This window comes from Nerophis ophidion, linkage group LG11 (assembly GCF_033978795.1).
Source record: "Nerophis ophidion isolate RoL-2023_Sa linkage group LG11, RoL_Noph_v1.0, whole genome shotgun sequence".
Taxonomy (NCBI): Eukaryota; Metazoa; Chordata; class Actinopteri; order Syngnathiformes; family Syngnathidae; genus Nerophis; species Nerophis ophidion.
In genome coordinates, this window is record NC_084621.1 from 14366984 (window position 1) to 14386719 (window position 19736).

Sequence of the window (19736 nt, forward strand, 5' to 3'; positions counted from 1 at the left end):
ACCAAGTTAAGGCACCACAGACTGTGGATGTTTTTTTAAAAAAAGGTTTATAAACCCTTCTTTCTAAAAAAGCCTTTTCATAGATAAGCTATTAGGCTGTTGTAGTTTTTATTTGCATTTTTTGAATTTCTTTATATTATTATTATTACTACTGATATATATATATTTTTTTAAATACTCTGTAGCACTTTGAGGTTGGTTGCTCCATGTAAAGTGTTTTTTACAAATACAATCTATTATTATAATTCTTTTTTTTTTATATGTTGTATTTAAGACTCCGGCACGTCTGTTTGAAATGTTTTTTTAAAGCCAAGTGTTGGGTCTAAAATGACACCCAGATAACAATAATCACTCACATTTTGTATTATTTCCTTATTAGCCGTTATATTTGGAAAGGATGACATTTTGTATTTGTTTACAAAATACATGCGGGGGGAACTCTTTTAAATTGCAAAAAAGGCGGTGTTCCCCATTAGCACTCGCCCTGCCACGGAGCTAACTCAGCCTTCTGTCACACCGCCATGCCTTGACCTATATAGCGGGCTCATTTTACGGTCAGGTAGCTGACACTCCTTACTAGCCTGTAATATCCTGCCTGGCTGCTCATCATTTGGCCTGTAAAAAAAAAAAAGAAAAAAAAAGAGCTTGATTAGGAACAGAATGCGGCGGTAAAACGGAACATGGCTACCACGACGCTGCCTTCATCAAATAAAGGAGAGGGACTCCAATCGGGGCGGTGACTAAATCGGGGTAACTGGTGAATGATTTTGCCTAATTTAGTGCGCATTAGAAGGACCTGCAAATGTGCACGCGAAGCCGTCCGTGAAATGCGTGTAATGGAAATTCATTGCCTTCAGTGGCTAAATATATACAATTTACAAAGTGAGCTCAGAAGGCGCGATGAGTCCTCTGCTGAAGGTCGGCCTTCACTTTCTGCTTTGACTTATTTAGAAGGCTGTTTACAAACGACTATTTTGAGGTGCAATGGGATAAACGCAATGTCACTTTGGCGGTTTTGCTCGCATAAAAATGATGTGTTTGGAACCTTATTTGAAAACCGGTCTTAAAATGGAAGTTGCGGTTTCGGTCAACACGTTGAAAAGAAGTAGTAGTTCAACTAGTCTTTACAGTTTCACCAGTAGGGTGGCACCTTATACACAAACAATCAAAATAGTTACTATGGTCATCAAATTACTTACCATGGTAATATAGTTACTTACTATGGTAATATAATTAGTTACTATGATAATATAATTAGTTACTATGGTCATCTAATTACTTACTATGTTAATATAATTAGGTACTATGGTCATCTAATTAGTTACTATGGTAATATAATTAGTTACAATAGTAAAATAATGAGTTACTATGGTCATGTAATTAGTTACTATGGTAATATCAATACTTACTAATGTCATCTAATTAATTACTAGGGTAATCTAATTAGTTCCTATGATAATATATTTAGTTACTATGGTCATCTAATTAGTTACTATGGTAATATAGTTAGTCACTATGGTAATCAAATGAGTTTCTATGCTAATATAATTAGTTACTATGGTCATCTAATTAGTTACTATGGAAATTAAATTAGTCACTATTGTCATCTAATTAGTTACTATGGTAATCTAATTAGTTACTATGATCATATAATTAGTTACTATGGTCATCTAATTAGTTACTATGGTAATACAATTAGTAATTACTTACTATGGTAATATAATTAGGTACTATGGTCATCTAATTAGTTACTATGGTCATCTAAATAGTTACTATGGTCATCTAAATAGTTACTATGATCATCTAATTAGTTACTATGGTCATGTAATTAGTTACTATGGTAATATCAATACTTACTAATGTCATCTAATTAGTTACTATGGTAATCTAATTAGTTCCTATGATGATATATTTAGTTACCACAGTAATCTAATTAGTTACTATGGTAATATAATTAGTTACTATGGTAATCAAATGAGTTTCTATGCTAATATAATGAGTTATTATGGTCATCTAATTAGTTACTATGGAAATTAAATTAGTTACTATTGTCATCTAATTAGTTACTATGGTAATCTAATTAGTTACTATGATAATATAATTAGTTACTATGGTCATCTAATTAGTTACTATGATAATATAATTAGTAATTACTTGCTATGGGAATATAATTAGGTACTATGGTCATCTAATTAGTTACTATGATCATCTAAATAGTTACTATGGTCATCTAAATAGTTACTATGGTCATTTAATTAGTTACTATTGTATTATAATGAGTTACTATGGTCATGTAATTAGTTACTATGGTAATATCAATACTTACTAATGTCATCTAATTAGTTACTATGGTGATCTAATTAGTTCTTATGAAAATATATTTAGTTACTATAGTAATTTAATTAGTTACTATGGTAATATAATGAGTTACTATGGTAATCAAATGAGTTTCTATGCTAATATAATGAGTTACTATGGTCATCTAATTAGTTACTATGGAAATTAAATTAGTTACTATTGTCATCTAATTAGTTACTATGGTAATCTAATTAGTTACTATGATAATATAATTACTTACTATGGTCATCTAATTAGTTACTATGGTAATATAATTAGTTACTATAGTACTATAATTAGTTACTATGGTAATCAAATGAGTTTCTATGTTAATATAATTAGTTACTATGGTCATCAAATTAGTAAACTTTGGAAATCGAATTAGTTACTTTGGTAATATATTTGGATACTATTGCCATCTAATTAGTTGCTATGGTCATCAAATTAGTTACTATGGTCATCAAATTAGTTACTATGGTAAGAATAATTAGCTACTATTGTAATATAATTAGTAAATATGGTCATCTAATGAGTTACTATTGTAATCAAACTATTTACTATGGTCATTTAATTAGTTAATATGGTAATATAATTAGTCACTATTGTCATCTAATTATTTGAGATGGTAATCTAATTAGTTACTATGGTCATATTAGTAAATATGGTCATCTAATGAGTTACTATTGTAATCAAACTATTTACTATGGTCATCTAATTAGTTAATATGGTAATATAATTGGTTACTATTGTCATCTAATTATTTGAGATGGTAATCTAATTAGTTACTATGATAATATAATTTGTTACTATGGTCATCAAATTACTTACTATGGTAAGAATAATTAGTTACTATGGTAATATAATTAGTAAATATGGTCATCTAATGAGTTACTATTGTAATCGAACTAGTTACTATGGTCATTTAATTTGTTAATATGGTAATATAATTAGTACCTATTGCCATCTAATTATATGAGATGATAATATAATTAGTTACTATGATAATATAATTAGTTACTAGGTCATAAAATAAGTTACTATAGAAAAATAATGAGTTACTATGGTCATCTAATTAATTACTATTGTAATGTAATTAGTTACAATTGTCATCAAATTAGTTACTATGGTCATCTAATTAGTTACTGTGGTAATCAAAATATTTAATCTTGTCATTGAATTAGTTACTATGGTAATATGATTAGTTACTATGGTCATCTGATGAGTTACTATTGTAATCTCTTTAGTTACTATGGTCATCTAATTAGTTACTATGGTAATATAATGAGTTACTATGTTCATCTAATTAGTTGCTATGGCAATATTATTAGTTACTACGGTCATATATTTAAACTACCAATGATTGTCACAATTAGTTACTATGGTAATAAGATTAGTTGCTATGGTCATCGAATTAGTTACAAAGGTAAATAAATTAGTTACTATGGTCATCTAATTAGTTATTAGGGTAATATAAATAGTTACTATTGTCATCTAATTAGTTATTATGGCAATCAAACTAGTTGCTATGGTCATCAAATTAGTTACTATGGTTATAAAATTAGTTACCATTGTAATCTAATTAGTTACTATAGTCATGTAATGAGTTACTATGGTAATATAATTAGTTACTATTGTTATCTAATTATTGACTATGGTAATCTAATTAGGATTGCCCTTTGATTAGTTACTATGGTAATCTAATTAATTAATATGGTAATATAATTAGTTACTATGGTCATGTAATTAGTTACGATGGTCATCTAATTAGTTACTATGGTCATTGACTTCTATGGCTGTTGACCAAGTATGCAATGCATTCACTCGTGTGTTTAAAAAGCCGTAGATATTATGTGATTGGGGCGGCACAAAAAGGCAGAGCTTTTCCCTATGTCCGTGTACCACTCCAAAAAGTCATGAATGTTACTTTTTGAAACCGATACGGATGATTTCCAATATTACATTTGAAAGCATTTATCGGCCGATAATATCGGCAGTCCGATATTATCGCACATCTCTAGTTTTAGTGCAATTAAACACATCGGTGACATTTTTTATTGAGTACTGTAGTAGCTTAAAGGACAGTACTAGTCCAATCCAAGTCGATGAGAGCCTCGGAGTGCAAGTTTCCATAGTGTCAGTGAACGCACCAGACCGCGACAGTACCCCTCAACCAACAATAAAGGACAATGTTTTGTCCCATTTGGCACATTTCTGTGATTAGATCAGTTGATGTAAACAAAGACTTGGTGAGCACACAGCTGTTGTCTCGGATAAACACTTTGATGATAACTCAGGAAAGAAGTACGGAGGCGTTTCTGGGCCTCCATGACCACCTTTATGTTACATTGTGCTAGAAAACCACGAAGCTCCTCCAACCATGCAGTTAAGAAACCTTTTTTACGATAAATATGTTACGAGTACTCCATAATGAAGCCTTTAGGGTGCCAAAGACAAACTTCGCCCAAGTCGTCCAATTAACTTGATCAAAAAGTTACTATTGGCCTTTATTATCGGCCGCTAATATCGGCAGTCCGATATTATCGCACATCTCTAGTTTTAGTGCAATTAGCGACATTGTTTATTGAGTACTATAGTAGCATACAGTACAGTATTAGTCCAATCCAATTCGGTGAGAGCCTCGGAGTGCAAAATTCCCTAGAGTCACTGAACGCACCGAACCGCGACAGTACCCCCCAACAATAAAGGGCGATGTGGAGTTTGCCGGTATAGTTTTTTGTCCCATTTGCCACATTTCTGTGATTAGATCAGTTGATGTAAACAAAGACTTGGTGAGCACACAGCTGTTGTCTCGGATAAACACTTTGATGATAACTCAGGAAAGACGTACGAAGGCGTTTCTAGGCCTCCATGAACACCTTTATGTTACATTGAGCTAGAAAACCCCGAAGCTCCTCCAACTTTTCAATTAAGGAACCGTTTTCACGATAAATATGTTACGAGTACTCCATGATGAAGCGTTTAGGGTGCCAAGCACAAAGTTCGCCCAAGTCGTCCAATTAACTTGATCAAAAAGTTACTATCGGCCTTTATTATCGGCCGATAATATCGGCAGTCCGATATTATCGCACATCTCTAGTTTTAGTGCAATTAAACACATCAGCGACATTGTTTATTGAGTACTGTAGTAGCATACAGTACAGTATTAGTCCAATCTAAGTCGATGAGAGCCTCGGAGTGCAAAATTCCAAAGTGTCACTGAACGCACCGAACCACGACAGTACCCCCCAACAATAAAGGACGATGTGGAGTCTGCAGGTATAGTTTTTTGTCCCATTTGCCACATTTCTGTGATTAGATCAGTTGATGTAAACAAAGACTTGGTGAGCACACAGCTGTTGTCTTGGATAAACACTTTGATGATAACTCAGGAAAGAATTACGGACGCGTTTCTAGGCCTCCATGACCACCATTATGTTACATTGTGCTAGAAAACCACAAAACTCCTCCAACCATGCAATTCAGGAACCTTTCTTACGATAAATATGTTACGAGTACTCCATGATGAAGCGTTTAGGGTGCCAAGCACAAACTTCGCCCAAGTCGTCCAATTAATTTGATCAAAAAGTTACTATCGGCCTTTATTATCGGCCGATAATATCGGCAGTCCGATATTATCGGACATCTCTAGTTTTAGTGCAATTAAACACATCGGCGACATTGTTTATTGAGTACTGTAGTAGCATACAGTAGAGTATTAGTCCAATCCAAGTCGATGAGAGCCTCGGAGTGCAAAATTCCATAGTGTCACTGAACGCACCGAACCGCGACAGTACCCCCCAACAATAAAGGACGATGTGGAGTTTGCCGGTATGGTTTTTTTGTCCCATTTGCCACATTTCCGTGATTAGATCAGTTGATGTAAACAAAGACTTGGTGAGCACACAGCTGTTGTCTCGGATAAACACTTTGATGATAACTCAGGAAAGAAGTACGGAGGCGTTTCTAGGCCTCCATGACCACCTTTATGTTACATTGTGCTAGAAAACCACAAAACTCCTCCAACCATGCAATTCAGGAACCTTTTTTACGATAAATATGTTACGAGTACTCCATGATGAAGCGTTTAGGGTGCCAAGCGCAAACTTTGCACCAATTGTCCAATTAACTTGATCAAAAAGTTACTATCAGCCTTTATTATCGGCCGATAATATCGGCATTCTGATATTATTGGACATCTCTAGTTTTAGTGCAATTAAACACATCAGCGACATTGTTTATTGAGTACTGTAGTAGCATACAGGACAGTATTAGTCCAATCCAAGTCGATGAGAACCTCGGAGTGCAAGTTTCCATAGTGTCACTGAACGCACCAAACTGCGACAGTACCCCCCAACAATAAAGGACGATGTGGACTTTGCCGGCATAGTTTTGTACCATTTGCCACATTCCTGAGACCACCTCTACGTTACATTGTGCTGGAAAATGAAGCTCCTCCTACCATGCAATTAGGGAACCTTTTTAATATAAATATGTTAAGCGTTTAGGGTGCCAAGCGCAAACTTCGCCCAAGTCGTCCAATTAACTTGATCAAAAAGTTTGCGTGTTGAGCGAAGTCATTACCATCTGTTTGGAATCTTCCGCTCCTTGCTATTCCCCCACGGATTGGGACTCAAATCAAAGCGTTTGTGCCAGTCGTCACAGCATGGGTGTGCACGGCGGCGGCGGCGGCGGCGTGGGGGGAGCGGGGAGGCGGGGCCCGTGCGGAGACATTTAGGGGCAATGGAGTGCAAACAATTAATGTAAGGGGGAGAAAACACATTAGCTTCCTTAATCTCTTCGACAAAGTTATGGCTATAAAGCTGTCAGACGTCTCGTTCTCGCAACGCCGCCTTAGGTTTGCCGCCGTGTCATTATGCAAAGAGACGAGATTGATATTAAAGTCAAAGACCCCCCACAAGTGAATTGAAAGTAGATTGTTTTACAATATTGAACTAATGACTGGTGATATTGAAAATACACTTTACTACAAAACTCAAAAGCAGTGAAGTTGGCACGTTGTGTAAACGGTAAATAAAAACAGAATACAATGATTTGCAAATCCTTTTCAAATTATATTCAACTGAATAGACTGCAAAGACAAGATACTTAATGTTCAAACTGAGAAAGTATTTTTTATCTTTTATTGCAAATAATCTGTTAGACTTGTGCGGCATAGTGATGCCGGGTTTGTTCCTCCAGGGATGCGTCAGGCAAGAACACAGCGTAAGATAAGATGAAAAGTATTCATCAAATTAATAAACGGGCTAGGAACAAAAAATACTGGTGATAAGCGGAAAGGCAAACAAATGGCGCTAGCATGGAAGCTAGGAATACAAACAGAAAAACCAAATTTGGCACAAAGGCACAAAAAGGGAAAACAAAACCTAGGAAGAAACAAAGGCGTAGCGTGTAAGCTAGCGAGAATATACATGTAAAGCAGTCGTCACTTGTTGCACGAGGGCAAATTAGGATCCGAGAATGAAGAACGAAAAGGGGCGAGCTTAAATAAGGGAGGTGAATACGAGAAACAGGTGCGCGTCGAAAGCAAGGGGCAGGTGAACTAATAAGCTACCATGGTGACAAAGCAAACAGGAAATAAGGAGGTCAAACTACAAAATGTGGCACAGGAAGGAATCAAAACTACCAAAATGGAACGATCCGAGCAGCGGATCGCAACATAATCATTAACTTGGAATTTAATGGCAGCAACACATTGCCAAAAAAGTTGTGACAGGGGCATTTTTACCAGTGTGTTACATGGCCTTTCATTTTAACAACACCCAGTAAACGTTTGGGAACTGAGGAGACACATTTTTGAAGCTTTTCAGGTGGAATTCTTTCCCATTCTTGCTTGATGTACAGCTTAAGTTGTTCAAAAGTCCAGGGTCTCCGTTATTTTAGGCTTTATAAAGTGCTACACATTTGCAATGGGAGACAGGTCTGGACTACAGGCAGGCCAGTCTAGTACCCGCACTCTTTTACTATGAAGCCACGCTGTTATAACATGTGGCTTGGCATTGTCTTGCTGAAATAAGCAGGGGCGTCCATGAAAAAAACCTTGCTTGGATAGCAACATATAATGCTCCAAAAGCTGTATTTACCTTTCAGCATTAATGGTGCCTTCACAGATGTGTAAGTTACCCATGCCTTGGGCACTAATGCACCCCCATACCATCACAGATGCTGGCTTTTGAAATTTGCGCCTATAAAAATCCGAATGGTTCTTTTCCTCTTTGGTCTGGAGGACACAACGTCCAAAGTTTCCCTTCAAATTTGGAATGTGGTAGATGGTGAAATCCCTAAATTTCTTGCACTAATACACCCCCATACCATCACATAAGCTGGCTTTTAAACTTTGCGCATATAACTGTTGTGGTTTAACAGAGGGGAGATGACGACACAGACACCAGGAGGCTATATATCTAAGATTTTATATATATATATATATATATATATATATATATATATATATATATATATATATATATATATATATATACAAAACAATACAAACTAAACTAAGGAAAATGGAGTGTGCCAAAATCCAAGTGTGTAAGGGTGTGACTATGTGTGTAGATTAGCTGTAAATGTTGAATGAATAAGCAGGCAAAACCAAAGAGAGCAACGCAGAAGGGATCCGAGATTCACGTGAGGTCCGTAGGGCAGAGAGAGGGAGGCAGTCAGAGTCCTGAGGGAGATCCAGGGAGAAGTGAGCTCACTTTCAGGGCGACGGAGTGTAGGTACATCATTGAGAAACTAAGTTCCCGCAAGGATCCTTGGGTCTACTGGTCCTTATGCTGCTTGTCTGATTAGACCCAGGTGCGCTGATAACAGATTGTCTACGACTGCGGCGACGGGTGGGTGTTGTCTGTACGGCAAGCGCGGGAGCGTGTCCTGTGAATCTCAAAGAAGAGCTTCTTGGTGCTCCAGCAGATGACGGAGAAACAGACTGCGTGAGCGCCGTAACAATAACAGTCCGAATGGTACTTTTCCTCTTTGGTCCGGAGGACACCACGTCCACAGTCTCCAAAATACATTTAAAAATGTGGACTCGTCAGACCACTTTTACACTTCGCTTCAGTCCATCTTAGATGAGCTCAGGGCCCGGCGAAGCAGACGGCGTTTCTGGGTGTTGTTGATAAATGGCTTTGGCTTTGCATTGTAGAGTTTTAACTTGCACTTAAAGATGTAGGAACAAACTGTAGTTATGACAATGGTTTTCTGGAGTGTTACTGAGCCCATGTGGTGATATCCTCATCACACTGATGTCAGTTTTTGATGCAGTATCGCCTGAAAGATCGAAGGTACGTGATATCATGGCTTACGTCAGGCTTGGGCAATTATTTTGACTCGGGGGCCACATTTAGAGAAAAAAAAAATGTGCCTGGGGCCGGTATATATATTTTAAGGAACACTAATACAAAACCTCACAATAATGTCGGATTGAATGCTAAAAACGTTATGACAGACCGCCTTAAAAAAACTTAATGGAATTTTGCATTTTTCTATGAAGGATAAAACACTGAATATTGACAAAACGTCACACCCCCTTTTCGATCAAAACATTTTACGATCAAGTGAATTGCAACAAAAATGCAGCAAACAGTAAAATCTGAACACGAAGCATACCAAATAAACCCACCTACAATCTGATATACCGTATTTCCTTGAAATGCTGCCGGGTATATAGTATGCGCCTGCCTAGAATTACTAGTTTCGCAAAATATTATTTTTATTAGTGCATGTCAAAATGGAGAAGGCTGATTTCAATCATTTGCAATCGCATAAAGGGAAGAAGATTAAGAGCTATTCAGTAGGATTTAAGGTCCAAGCTATTGAATATGCTAAAAAGAACAGTAAACAGCTATGTTTTATTAATATACCGTAGCTGCGTGTGTCAAATATGAGTCGATAAATGACTCCCGCCTCCCGTTGGTAGAGGGCGCTAGTGATCCTTCTTGCCACTACTCGGCTGCAGAAGAAGTGACAACAAGCAGCAAGAATTAATTTTTTCCTCTCGCTTGCACTTTTAACATGGAGGATTACATATCTAAAATAAAGCAGCTTTCTAAACTGGACTTTCAATGGAAGCAGGAGGTAATAAAAGGAAGATCTCCAGAAGGAGCTGTGCGTGGACTTCATTTATAAGTAAAGGTAAGACCATAATAATGTTTTTTTTTTCTTAAATGTGCTTTTCATGATGCTATCCTTACATCACACTCAAATTTATAAGAGCAGGCCTAAATTTACCGCATGCCTTTGGTAAACGCCGGAGTGACAAGAAATACGGTATGTTGTCTTTGCAGTCTTTTCAATTGGATATAGGTTGAAAATGATTTGCAAATCATTGTATTCTGTTTTTATTTACCATTTACCCAACGTGCCTACTTCACTGGTTTTGTACAACCCGACTTTTATCGCGCATTTCCACGTGATCTCTCGGAGTCAGCGCAGGCAGCAGCTGATAGGCACTAATTGTGTAGCGCCCTGACCCTCGCTTGTTGTAATTGCGTTGTTCGGGTCAGGCATAATGACAGTGTTTATCATGCTAAGTAGATCTGTCCGAAAAGAGAACATCCCGTGTCAGCACTTCCCTCGTTTTAAGCACACAAAGATGCAACGCCAACAAGAAGGACTGCTGCGTTCTTTTAGGCAGAACGTCTAACTATGTATAAAGTTCACCGAGCCCGCCGCTACTCTTTTAAATTAATCTGAATTTAAAACTTGGGTAAGTTTACTGTTGTTTTAAGAGTAAATTAAGAGTTGGACAAAATCATAATATCGGTAGGAAAGCCATTATCGGATATCTCTAACTATAACAGATGCATATTTTTGGTGAATATTTTCAGCTAAAATCAAGTTATGGACAATAGGCGATACGTCCTAAATTCTATTTTACCATATATATTGCAGCCTTCTGCGATAACAATATACATCACACTATATTATTTAGTATGTAAATGATAATAGAACAAATCAAAAAGTGTCAAAAAGGCCCTTAGTTTAGCTGCTGGCATGTTGTCTCGTGTGATAGTGTTTACTCACCTGGCTCCTCTGTAGTCAGCCATGCATTCAATTATTATTGTTAGGGTTGTCACTATATACTAATATTTTTGTACATTTGATATTGGAATTGATAACTAAGAGTTGGACAATATCTACTGGTAAACAATAGTAAAGTGCATTTGTGGTGTGGGGCTCATTGACCGGGGACTTACCAGGATGGTGGTGATGACGAGGGAGCGGTTGGCCAGGGAATCTGTGATGTTCATCCCTTTTCGCTTGGACACTTCTGAGATGTTGAGGCCTCCCGACACACTCCACTTCCCGACCTGCGGACCATGAACACAGCGTAAGGCGGGGGGTTGTCCTTGGCCTGGACAGTGACCTCAGCCAGAACCGACGCATACGTGGTCTCCCCTCGGTATTAGGTGATAACCTGGCACGGCTTACACGACTACGCCATATCGGAAAAGGCGGGGAGTACTTACGTGGACATATATTTTTGAATTAAAACACTCTCTAGGACAGGGGTTCTTAACCTTTTCGAACTCGGGGCCCAACTTTTCCACTACGTAGGGGCCCAAATATAAACACTGAATTAGTAATCTTCCAAGTGATTTTTATTGTATTCAATAATTATATCTAACCTACTTACAGTTTTTAAAACCTTGTCAAATGAAATGAAACCATGTGTTAGACACAAAGAGGATTATTTAACACATAAATCAGGCTGATTAGAAAAATTAGTACCGTATTTCCCGAACCATAGGGCACACCGAAATACTAAGTTAAAGTACCAATGATTGTCACACACACATTAGGTGTGGCGAAATTATTTTCTGCATTTTACCCATCACCCTTGATCACCCCCTGTAAGGTGAGGGGAGCAGTGGGCAGCATCGGTGGTTTTAACGAGTCCCATTTAAGACTTTATAAGACTTTTGTAAGACCTAAAGTTATAGACCAGGGGTCGGGAACCTTTCTGGTTGAGAGAGCCATGAAAGCCAAAGATTTTAAAATGTATTTCCGTGAGAGCCGTATAATATTTTTAACTGTCAGGTTCAAACACTGATGACATCAATTAAGCAGACAAGAGATGCCACCTCAGTAGAAGCATTTAAATCTCACCTTAAAACTCATTTGTATACTCTAGCCTTTAAATAGACTCCCTTTTTAGACCAGTTGATCTGCCGTTTCTTTTCTTTTTCTTCTATGTCCCACTCTCCCTTGTGGAGGGGGTCCGGTACGATCCGGTGGCCATGTACTGGTAGCCTGTGTATCGGCTGGGAACATCTCTGCGCTGCTGATCCGCCTCCGCTTGGGATGGTTTCCTGCTGGCTCCGCTGTGAACGGGACTCTCGCTGCTGTGTTGGATCCGCTTTGGACTGGACTCTCGCGACTGTGTTGGATCCATTGTGGATTGAACTTTCACAGTATCATGTTAGACCCGCTCGACATCCATTGCTTTCCTCCTCTCCAAGGTTCTCATAGTCATCATTGTCACCGACGTCCCACTGGGTCATTATTGTCACCGATGTCCCACTGGGTGTGAGTTTTCCTTGCCCTTATGTGGGCCTACCGAGGATGTCATAGTGGTTTGTGCAGCCCTTTGAGACACTAGTGATTTAGGGCTATATAAGTAAACATTGGTTGATTGATTGATTGAAGAAGCAAGGAATTAAACAGAGACATGATTCAATTTAGCTCAATGAGGAGAAACGCGTGGACCTGTACTCTTGTACAGTGTCGTCCTGCGCTCTGACAAGAGGATTCTATGCCTCCTCTTTTATTTGAACTTTTTCTGATTACAACAAAAACATGCATGCATCTCTTATTCCTTTTAATAACATTGTCATTCTGACGCTGACCAATAATAAATAACTACTTTTGACCATTAATGCGACTACTTGAACAGGTGCGATAGAAACAGATGGATGGATTCAAATGCATGAGAATGTTTTATATTTTGAACATTATTTTTAACACTGTGATTACCAGCGGAATTTATTAATTACCGTATTTCTTTGAATTGCCGCCGGGGCGCTAATTAATTTAAAACCTCTTCTCACTCCGGCTTTTACCAAAGGCATGCGGTAAATTTAGGCCTGCACTTATAAATTTGAGTGTGATGTAAGGATACCATCATGAAAAGCACATTTAATAAAAAAAAACGTTATTATGGTCTTACCTTTACTTATAAATGAAGTCCATGCGCAGCTCCTTCTGATCAAAAGCATCGATAACTTGTCTATAGAAGTCTTCCTTATCTTTCTTCAGTTCTAAAAGTCTCTGTATCTCGATGGAGATCTTCCTTTATTACCTCCTGCTTCGATTGAAACTCCAGTTTAGAAAACTGTTTTATTTTAGATATGTAATCCTCCATGTTAAAAGTGCAAGCGAGAGGAAAAAATGAACTCCTGCTGCTTGTTGTCACTTCTTCTGCAGCCGAGTAGTCGCAAGAAGGATCACTAGCGCCCTCTACCACCAGGAGGCGGGAGTCAGTTAATGACTCATATTTGACACACACAGCTACGGTATATTAATAAAACATAGCTGCTTACTGTTCTTTTTAGCGTATTCAATAGCTTGGACCTTAAATCCTACTGAATAGCTCTTAATCTTCTTAATCTATGTGATTTCAAATGATTGAAATCAGCCTCCTCCATTTTGAAAATGATGACTCGTGACGTGAGGAGTTTGACCCGGTGGAAATTCTAGACATGCGCTAAAAAAAAAAATATTTTGTGAAACCAGTTTGACCCAGTGTTAATCCTGAGCCGGCGGTAATGCTAAGCTTGCGCAAATTTTTTTGCGAAACAAGTAATTCTAGGCAGGCGCATACTATATACCCTGCGGTAATTCAACGAAATACGGTACTTATCGTGTTAAGCAACGTCAGCTAAGATTTATCTGAGAGCCAGATGCAGTCATCAAAAGAGCCACATCTGGCTGGCGAGGCACAGGTTCCCTACCCTCGTTCTAGACAGGTACGTGTGAGAAGCCTGCATAGCATTTAGCCCAAACAGTCCCGCTGCTGTCGCCAACAATCTGCACTTGCAAGCCTCCTCCCCCGCTTTTCCAGCTGCCTGTTTCGCTACAAACGCTTGGCTTTTAATATTCACCGGGGTCCTTCCTCAGCGTCGGATGCGTTTAAAGACGTTGGCGTCGCACACAAAGTGTGAAAACAGGCCGCTGCTTAAACTGGCAGGATGCCTCAGAGCTAAGTGTTAGCTTGCTGCCGCTTGTCTCAATGTTGGGAGGAATTTTAATATCTAGAACCAGCGTCCTCTGCAGTGTAATATTTATCAATCAATCAATCCATGTTTACTTATATAGCCCTAAATCACTAGTGTCTCAAAGGGCTGCACAAACCACCACGACATCCTCGGTAGGCCCACATAAGGGCAAGGAAAACTCACACCCAGTGGGACGTCGGTGACAATAATGATCCAGTGGGACGTCAGTGACAATGATTACTATGAGAACCTTAGAGAGGAGGAAAGCAATGGATGTCGAGCGGGTCTAACATGATACTGTGAAAGTTCAATCCACAATGGATCCAACACAGTCGCGAGAGTCCAGTCCAAAGCGGATCCAACACAGCAGCGAGAGTCCCGTTCACAGCGGAGCCAGCAGGAAACCATCCCAAGCGGAGGCGGATCAGCATCGCAGAGATGTCCCCAGCCGATACACAGGCAAGCAGTACATGGCCACCGGATCGGACCGGACCCCCTCCACAAGGGAGAGTGGGACATAGAAGAAAAATAAAAGAAACGGCAGATCAACTGGTCTAAAAAGGGAGTCTATTTAAAGGCTAGAGTATACAAATGAGTTTTAAGGTGAGACTTAAATGCTTCTACTGAGGTGGCATCTCGAACTGTTACCGGGAGGGCATTCCAGAGTACTGGAGCCCGAACGGAAAACGCTCCATAGCCCACAGACTTTTTTTGGGCTTTGGGAATCACTAACAAGCCGGAGCCCTTTGAACGCAGATTTCTTGCCGGGACATATGGTACAATACAATCGGCAAGATAGGATGGAGCTAGACCGTGTAGTATTTTATAAGTAAGTAGTAAAACCTTAAAGTCACATCTTAAGTGCACAGGAAGCCAGTGCAGGTGAGCCAGTACAGGCGTAATGTGATCAAACTTTCTTGTTCTTGTCAAAAGTCTAGCAGCCGCATTTTGTACCAACTGTAATCTTTTAATGCTAGACATGGGGAGACCCGAAAATAATACGTTACAGTAGTCGAGGCGAGATGTAACAAACGCATGGATAATGATCTCAGCGTCTTTAGTGGACAGAATGGAGCGAATTTTAGCGATATTACGGAGATGAAAGAAGGCCGTTTTAGTAACGCTTTTAATGTGTGCCTCAAAGGAGAGAGTTGGGTCGAAGATAATACCCAGATTCTTTACCGTGTCGCCTTGTTTAATTGTTTGGTTGTCAAATGTTAGAGTTGTATTGTTAAATAGAGTTCGGTGTCTAGCAGGACCGATAATCAGCATTTCCGTTTTTTTGGCGTTGAGTTGCAAAAAGTTAGCGGACATCCATTGATTAATTTCATTGAGACATGCCTCCAGCTGACTACAATCCGGCGTGTTGGTCAGCTTTAGGGGCATGTAGAGTTGGGTGTCATCAGCATAACAGTGAAAGCTATTACCGTATTCGCGTATGATGTCACCTAGCGGCAGCATGTAGATGCTGAAGAGTGCAGGGCCAAGGACCGAACCCTGGGGAACTCCACACGTTACCTTAACATAGTCCGAGGTCACATTGTTATGGGAGACACACTGCATCCTATCAGTAAGATAAGAGTTAAACCAAGACAGGGCTAAGTCTGACATACCAACTCGTGTTTTGATACGTTCTAATAAAATATTATGATCGACAGTATCGAAAGCAGCGCTAATATCGAGCTATGCCGCACCATCATCTTAATGATTTCTCACAATAAATATAAGATCGATTTACTATGTGATGTCATTTTACAGCTTCTGAAATTATTCCATCCATCAATCCATTCTCTACCGCTTGTCCCATTCGGCTCCGGGTTGGTGCTGGAGCCTACCCTTGCTGCATTCGGGCGGTAGGCAGGGTAAAACCTGGACAAGTCGCCACCTCATGGCAGGGCCAACACAGATAGACAGACAACATTCACATTCACACACTAGGGACTCAGTGGACTAGTGGTTAGAGCAGGGGTCAGCAACCTTATTGAAACCAAGAGCTACTTCTTGGGTACTGATTAATGCCAAGGGCTACCAGTTTGATACACACTTAAATAAATTGCCAGAAATAGCCAATTTGCACAATTTACCTTTAACTCTATGTTATTATTAATAATTAATGATATTGATCTTTGTGGAAACAATGATGTGAATTATAGTGAATTATATTTTGTATAGCGCTTTTCTCTAGTGACTCAAAGCACTTTACATAGGGAAACCCAATATCTAAGTTACATTTAAACCAGTGTGGGTGGCACTGGGAGCAGGTGGGTAAAGTTTCTTGCCCAAGGACACAACGGCAGTGACTAGGATGGCGGAAGCGGGAATCGAACCTGCAACCCTCAAGTTGCTGGCACGGCCACTCTACCAACCGAGCTATGCCGCACCATCATCTTAATGATTTCTCACAATAAATATATATTGAAACAGATAAATATTTAAAAAAAAATATGTTTTGACTCTTTAAAATTCAAATTTCAACCGAAGAGAAAAACTAGCTAATTCGAATCTTTTTGAAAAAAATTTAAAAATAATTTATGGAACATCAATAGTAATTTTTCCTGATTAAGAATAATTTTAAAATTTTGATGACATGTTTTAAAAAGGTTAAAATCCAATCTGCACTTTGTTAGAATATACAACAAATTGGACCAAGTTATATTTCTAACAAAGACAAATAATTTTGGGGAATTTTAATCATAATAAGTTTGAAGAAATATTTCACAAATATTCTTCGCCGAAAAAACAGAAGTTAAAACGAGGAATTCAATTAAAATGTATATGTGTTTAAAAATCCTAAAATCATGTTTAAGGTTGTATTTTTTCTCTAAAATTGTCTTTCTGAAAGTTATAAGAAGCAAAATAAAAAAATAAATAGGTTTATTTAAACAAGTGAAGACCAAGTCTTTAAAATATTTTCTTGGATTTTCTATTTCTATTTGAGTTTTGTCTCTCTTAGAATTAAAAATGTCGAGCAAAGCGAGACCAGCTTGCTAGTAAATAAATACTATTTAAAAAATAGAGGCAGCTCACTGGTAAGTGCTGCTATTTGAGCTATTTTTAGAACAGGCCAGCGGGCGACTCATCTGGTCCTTACGGGCGACCTGGTGCCCGCGGGCACCGCGTTGGTGACCCCTGGGTTAAAGAGTCCGCCCTGAGATCGGTAAGTTGTGGGTTCAAACCCCGGCTGAGTCATACCAAAGACTATAACAACGGGAGCCATTTCCTCCCTGTTTGGCACTCACCATCGAGGATTGGAATTGGGGGTTCAATCACCAAAAACGATTCCTGGGCGTGTTCACCCCACCTCCCCAGGGGGTGATCAAGGGTGATGGCTCAAAGGCAGGGAATAATTTCGCCACACCTAGTGTGTGCGCGACTATCATTGGTACTTTAAAGTTTGATCACATTACGCCTGTACTGGCTCACATGCACTGGCTTCCTGTGCACTTAAGATGTGACTTTAAGGTTTTACTACTTACGTATAAAATACTACACGGTCTAGCTCCATCCTATCTTGCCGATTGTATTGTACCATATGTCCCGGCAAGAAATCTGCCTTCAAAAGACTCCGGCTTATTAGTGATTCCCAGAGCCCAAAAAAAGTCTGCGGGCTATAGAGCGTTTTCATTTAGGCTCCAGTACTCTAGAATCCCCTCCCGCTAACAGTTCGAGATGCTACCTCAGTAGAAGCTTTTAAGTCCCATCTTAAAATTCAGTTGTATACTCTAGCCTTTAAATAGACCCCCTTTTTAGACAAGTTGATCTGCTGTTTCTTTTCTTTTTCTCCTATGTCCCACTCTCCCTTGTGGAGGGGGGAGGCACAGGTCCGGTGGCCATGGATGAAGTTCTGGCTGTCCAGAGTCGGGACCCGGGGTGGACCTGTGCATCGGTTGGGGACATCTCTGCGCTGCTGGCCCTACTATGGACTGGACTCTCACTATTATGTTAGATCCACTATGGACTGGACTCTCACTATTACGTTAGATCCACTATGGACTGGACTCTCACTATTACGTTAGATCCACTATGGACTGGACTCTCACACTATTATGTTAGATCCACTATGGACTGGACTCTCACTATTATGTTAGATCCACTATGGACTGGACTCCCACACTATTATGTTAGATCCACTATGGACTGGACTCTCACTATTATGTTAGATCCACTATGGACTGGACTCTCACACTATTATGTTAGATCCACTATGGACTGGACTCTCACTATTATGTTAGATCCACTATGGACTGGGCTCCCACACTATTATGTTAAATCGACTATGGACTGGACTCTCACTATTATGTTAGATCCACTACGGACTGGACTCTCACACTATTATGTTAGATCCACTATGGACTGGACTCTCACTATTATGTTAGATCCACTATGGACTGGACTCTCTCACTATTATGTTAGATCCACTATGGACTGGACTCACACTATTACGTTAGATCCACTATGGACTGGAATCTCACTATTATGTTAGATCCACTATGGACTGGACTCCCACACTATTATGTTAGATCCACTATGGACTGGACTCTCACTATTATGTTAGATCCACTATGGACTGGACTCCCACACTATTATGTTAGATCCACTATGGACTGGACTCTCACTATTATGTTAGATCCACTATGGACTGGACTCCCACACTATTATGTTAGATCCACTATGGACTGGACTCTCACTATTCTGTTAGATCCACTATGGACTGGACTCTCACACTATTATGTTAGATCCACTATGGACTGGACTTTCACAATATTATATTAGACTTACTCGACGCCCATTGTATTCGGGGGTCACTCACATCTGCGATCCTCTCCAAGGTTTGATCATAGTCATTCACATTGACATCCCACTGGGTTGTGAGTTTTTCCTTGCCCTTATGTGGGCTCTGAACCGAGGATGTCGTTGTGACTAGTGCAGCCCTTTGAAACACTTGGGATTCAGGGCTATATATATAAACATTCATTGATTGATTGACTTCAACTTTTTACTTTAACACTATCCTATCCCCAGGTGGATTTCTTTGGAGGCGGGAGGAAGCCGGAGTACCCGAATATACTCTGGCCAGCTCCCTGGTGGTCTAGCGGCTAGGATTCGGCACTTTCATTGCCGTGGCCAGGGTTCGTTTCCCGGTTAAGGAAAGCTATCCAA

The 19736-nt window shown here is 39.2% G+C and overlaps 1 protein-coding gene across 1 annotated transcript in view; it reads right to left on the reverse strand.

The window, feature by feature from the left end:
• Window positions 1–19736, reverse strand: part of grik3 (glutamate ionotropic receptor kainate type subunit 3) — a 339056-nt gene that overhangs the window by 85787 nt on the left and 233533 nt on the right. The window contains exon 9 of the mRNA XM_061915139.1: window positions 11556–11669. Within this exon, the coding sequence (XP_061771123.1) occupies window positions 11556–11669 (114 nt within the window). The remainder of the gene's footprint in view (window positions 1–11555; window positions 11670–19736) is intronic.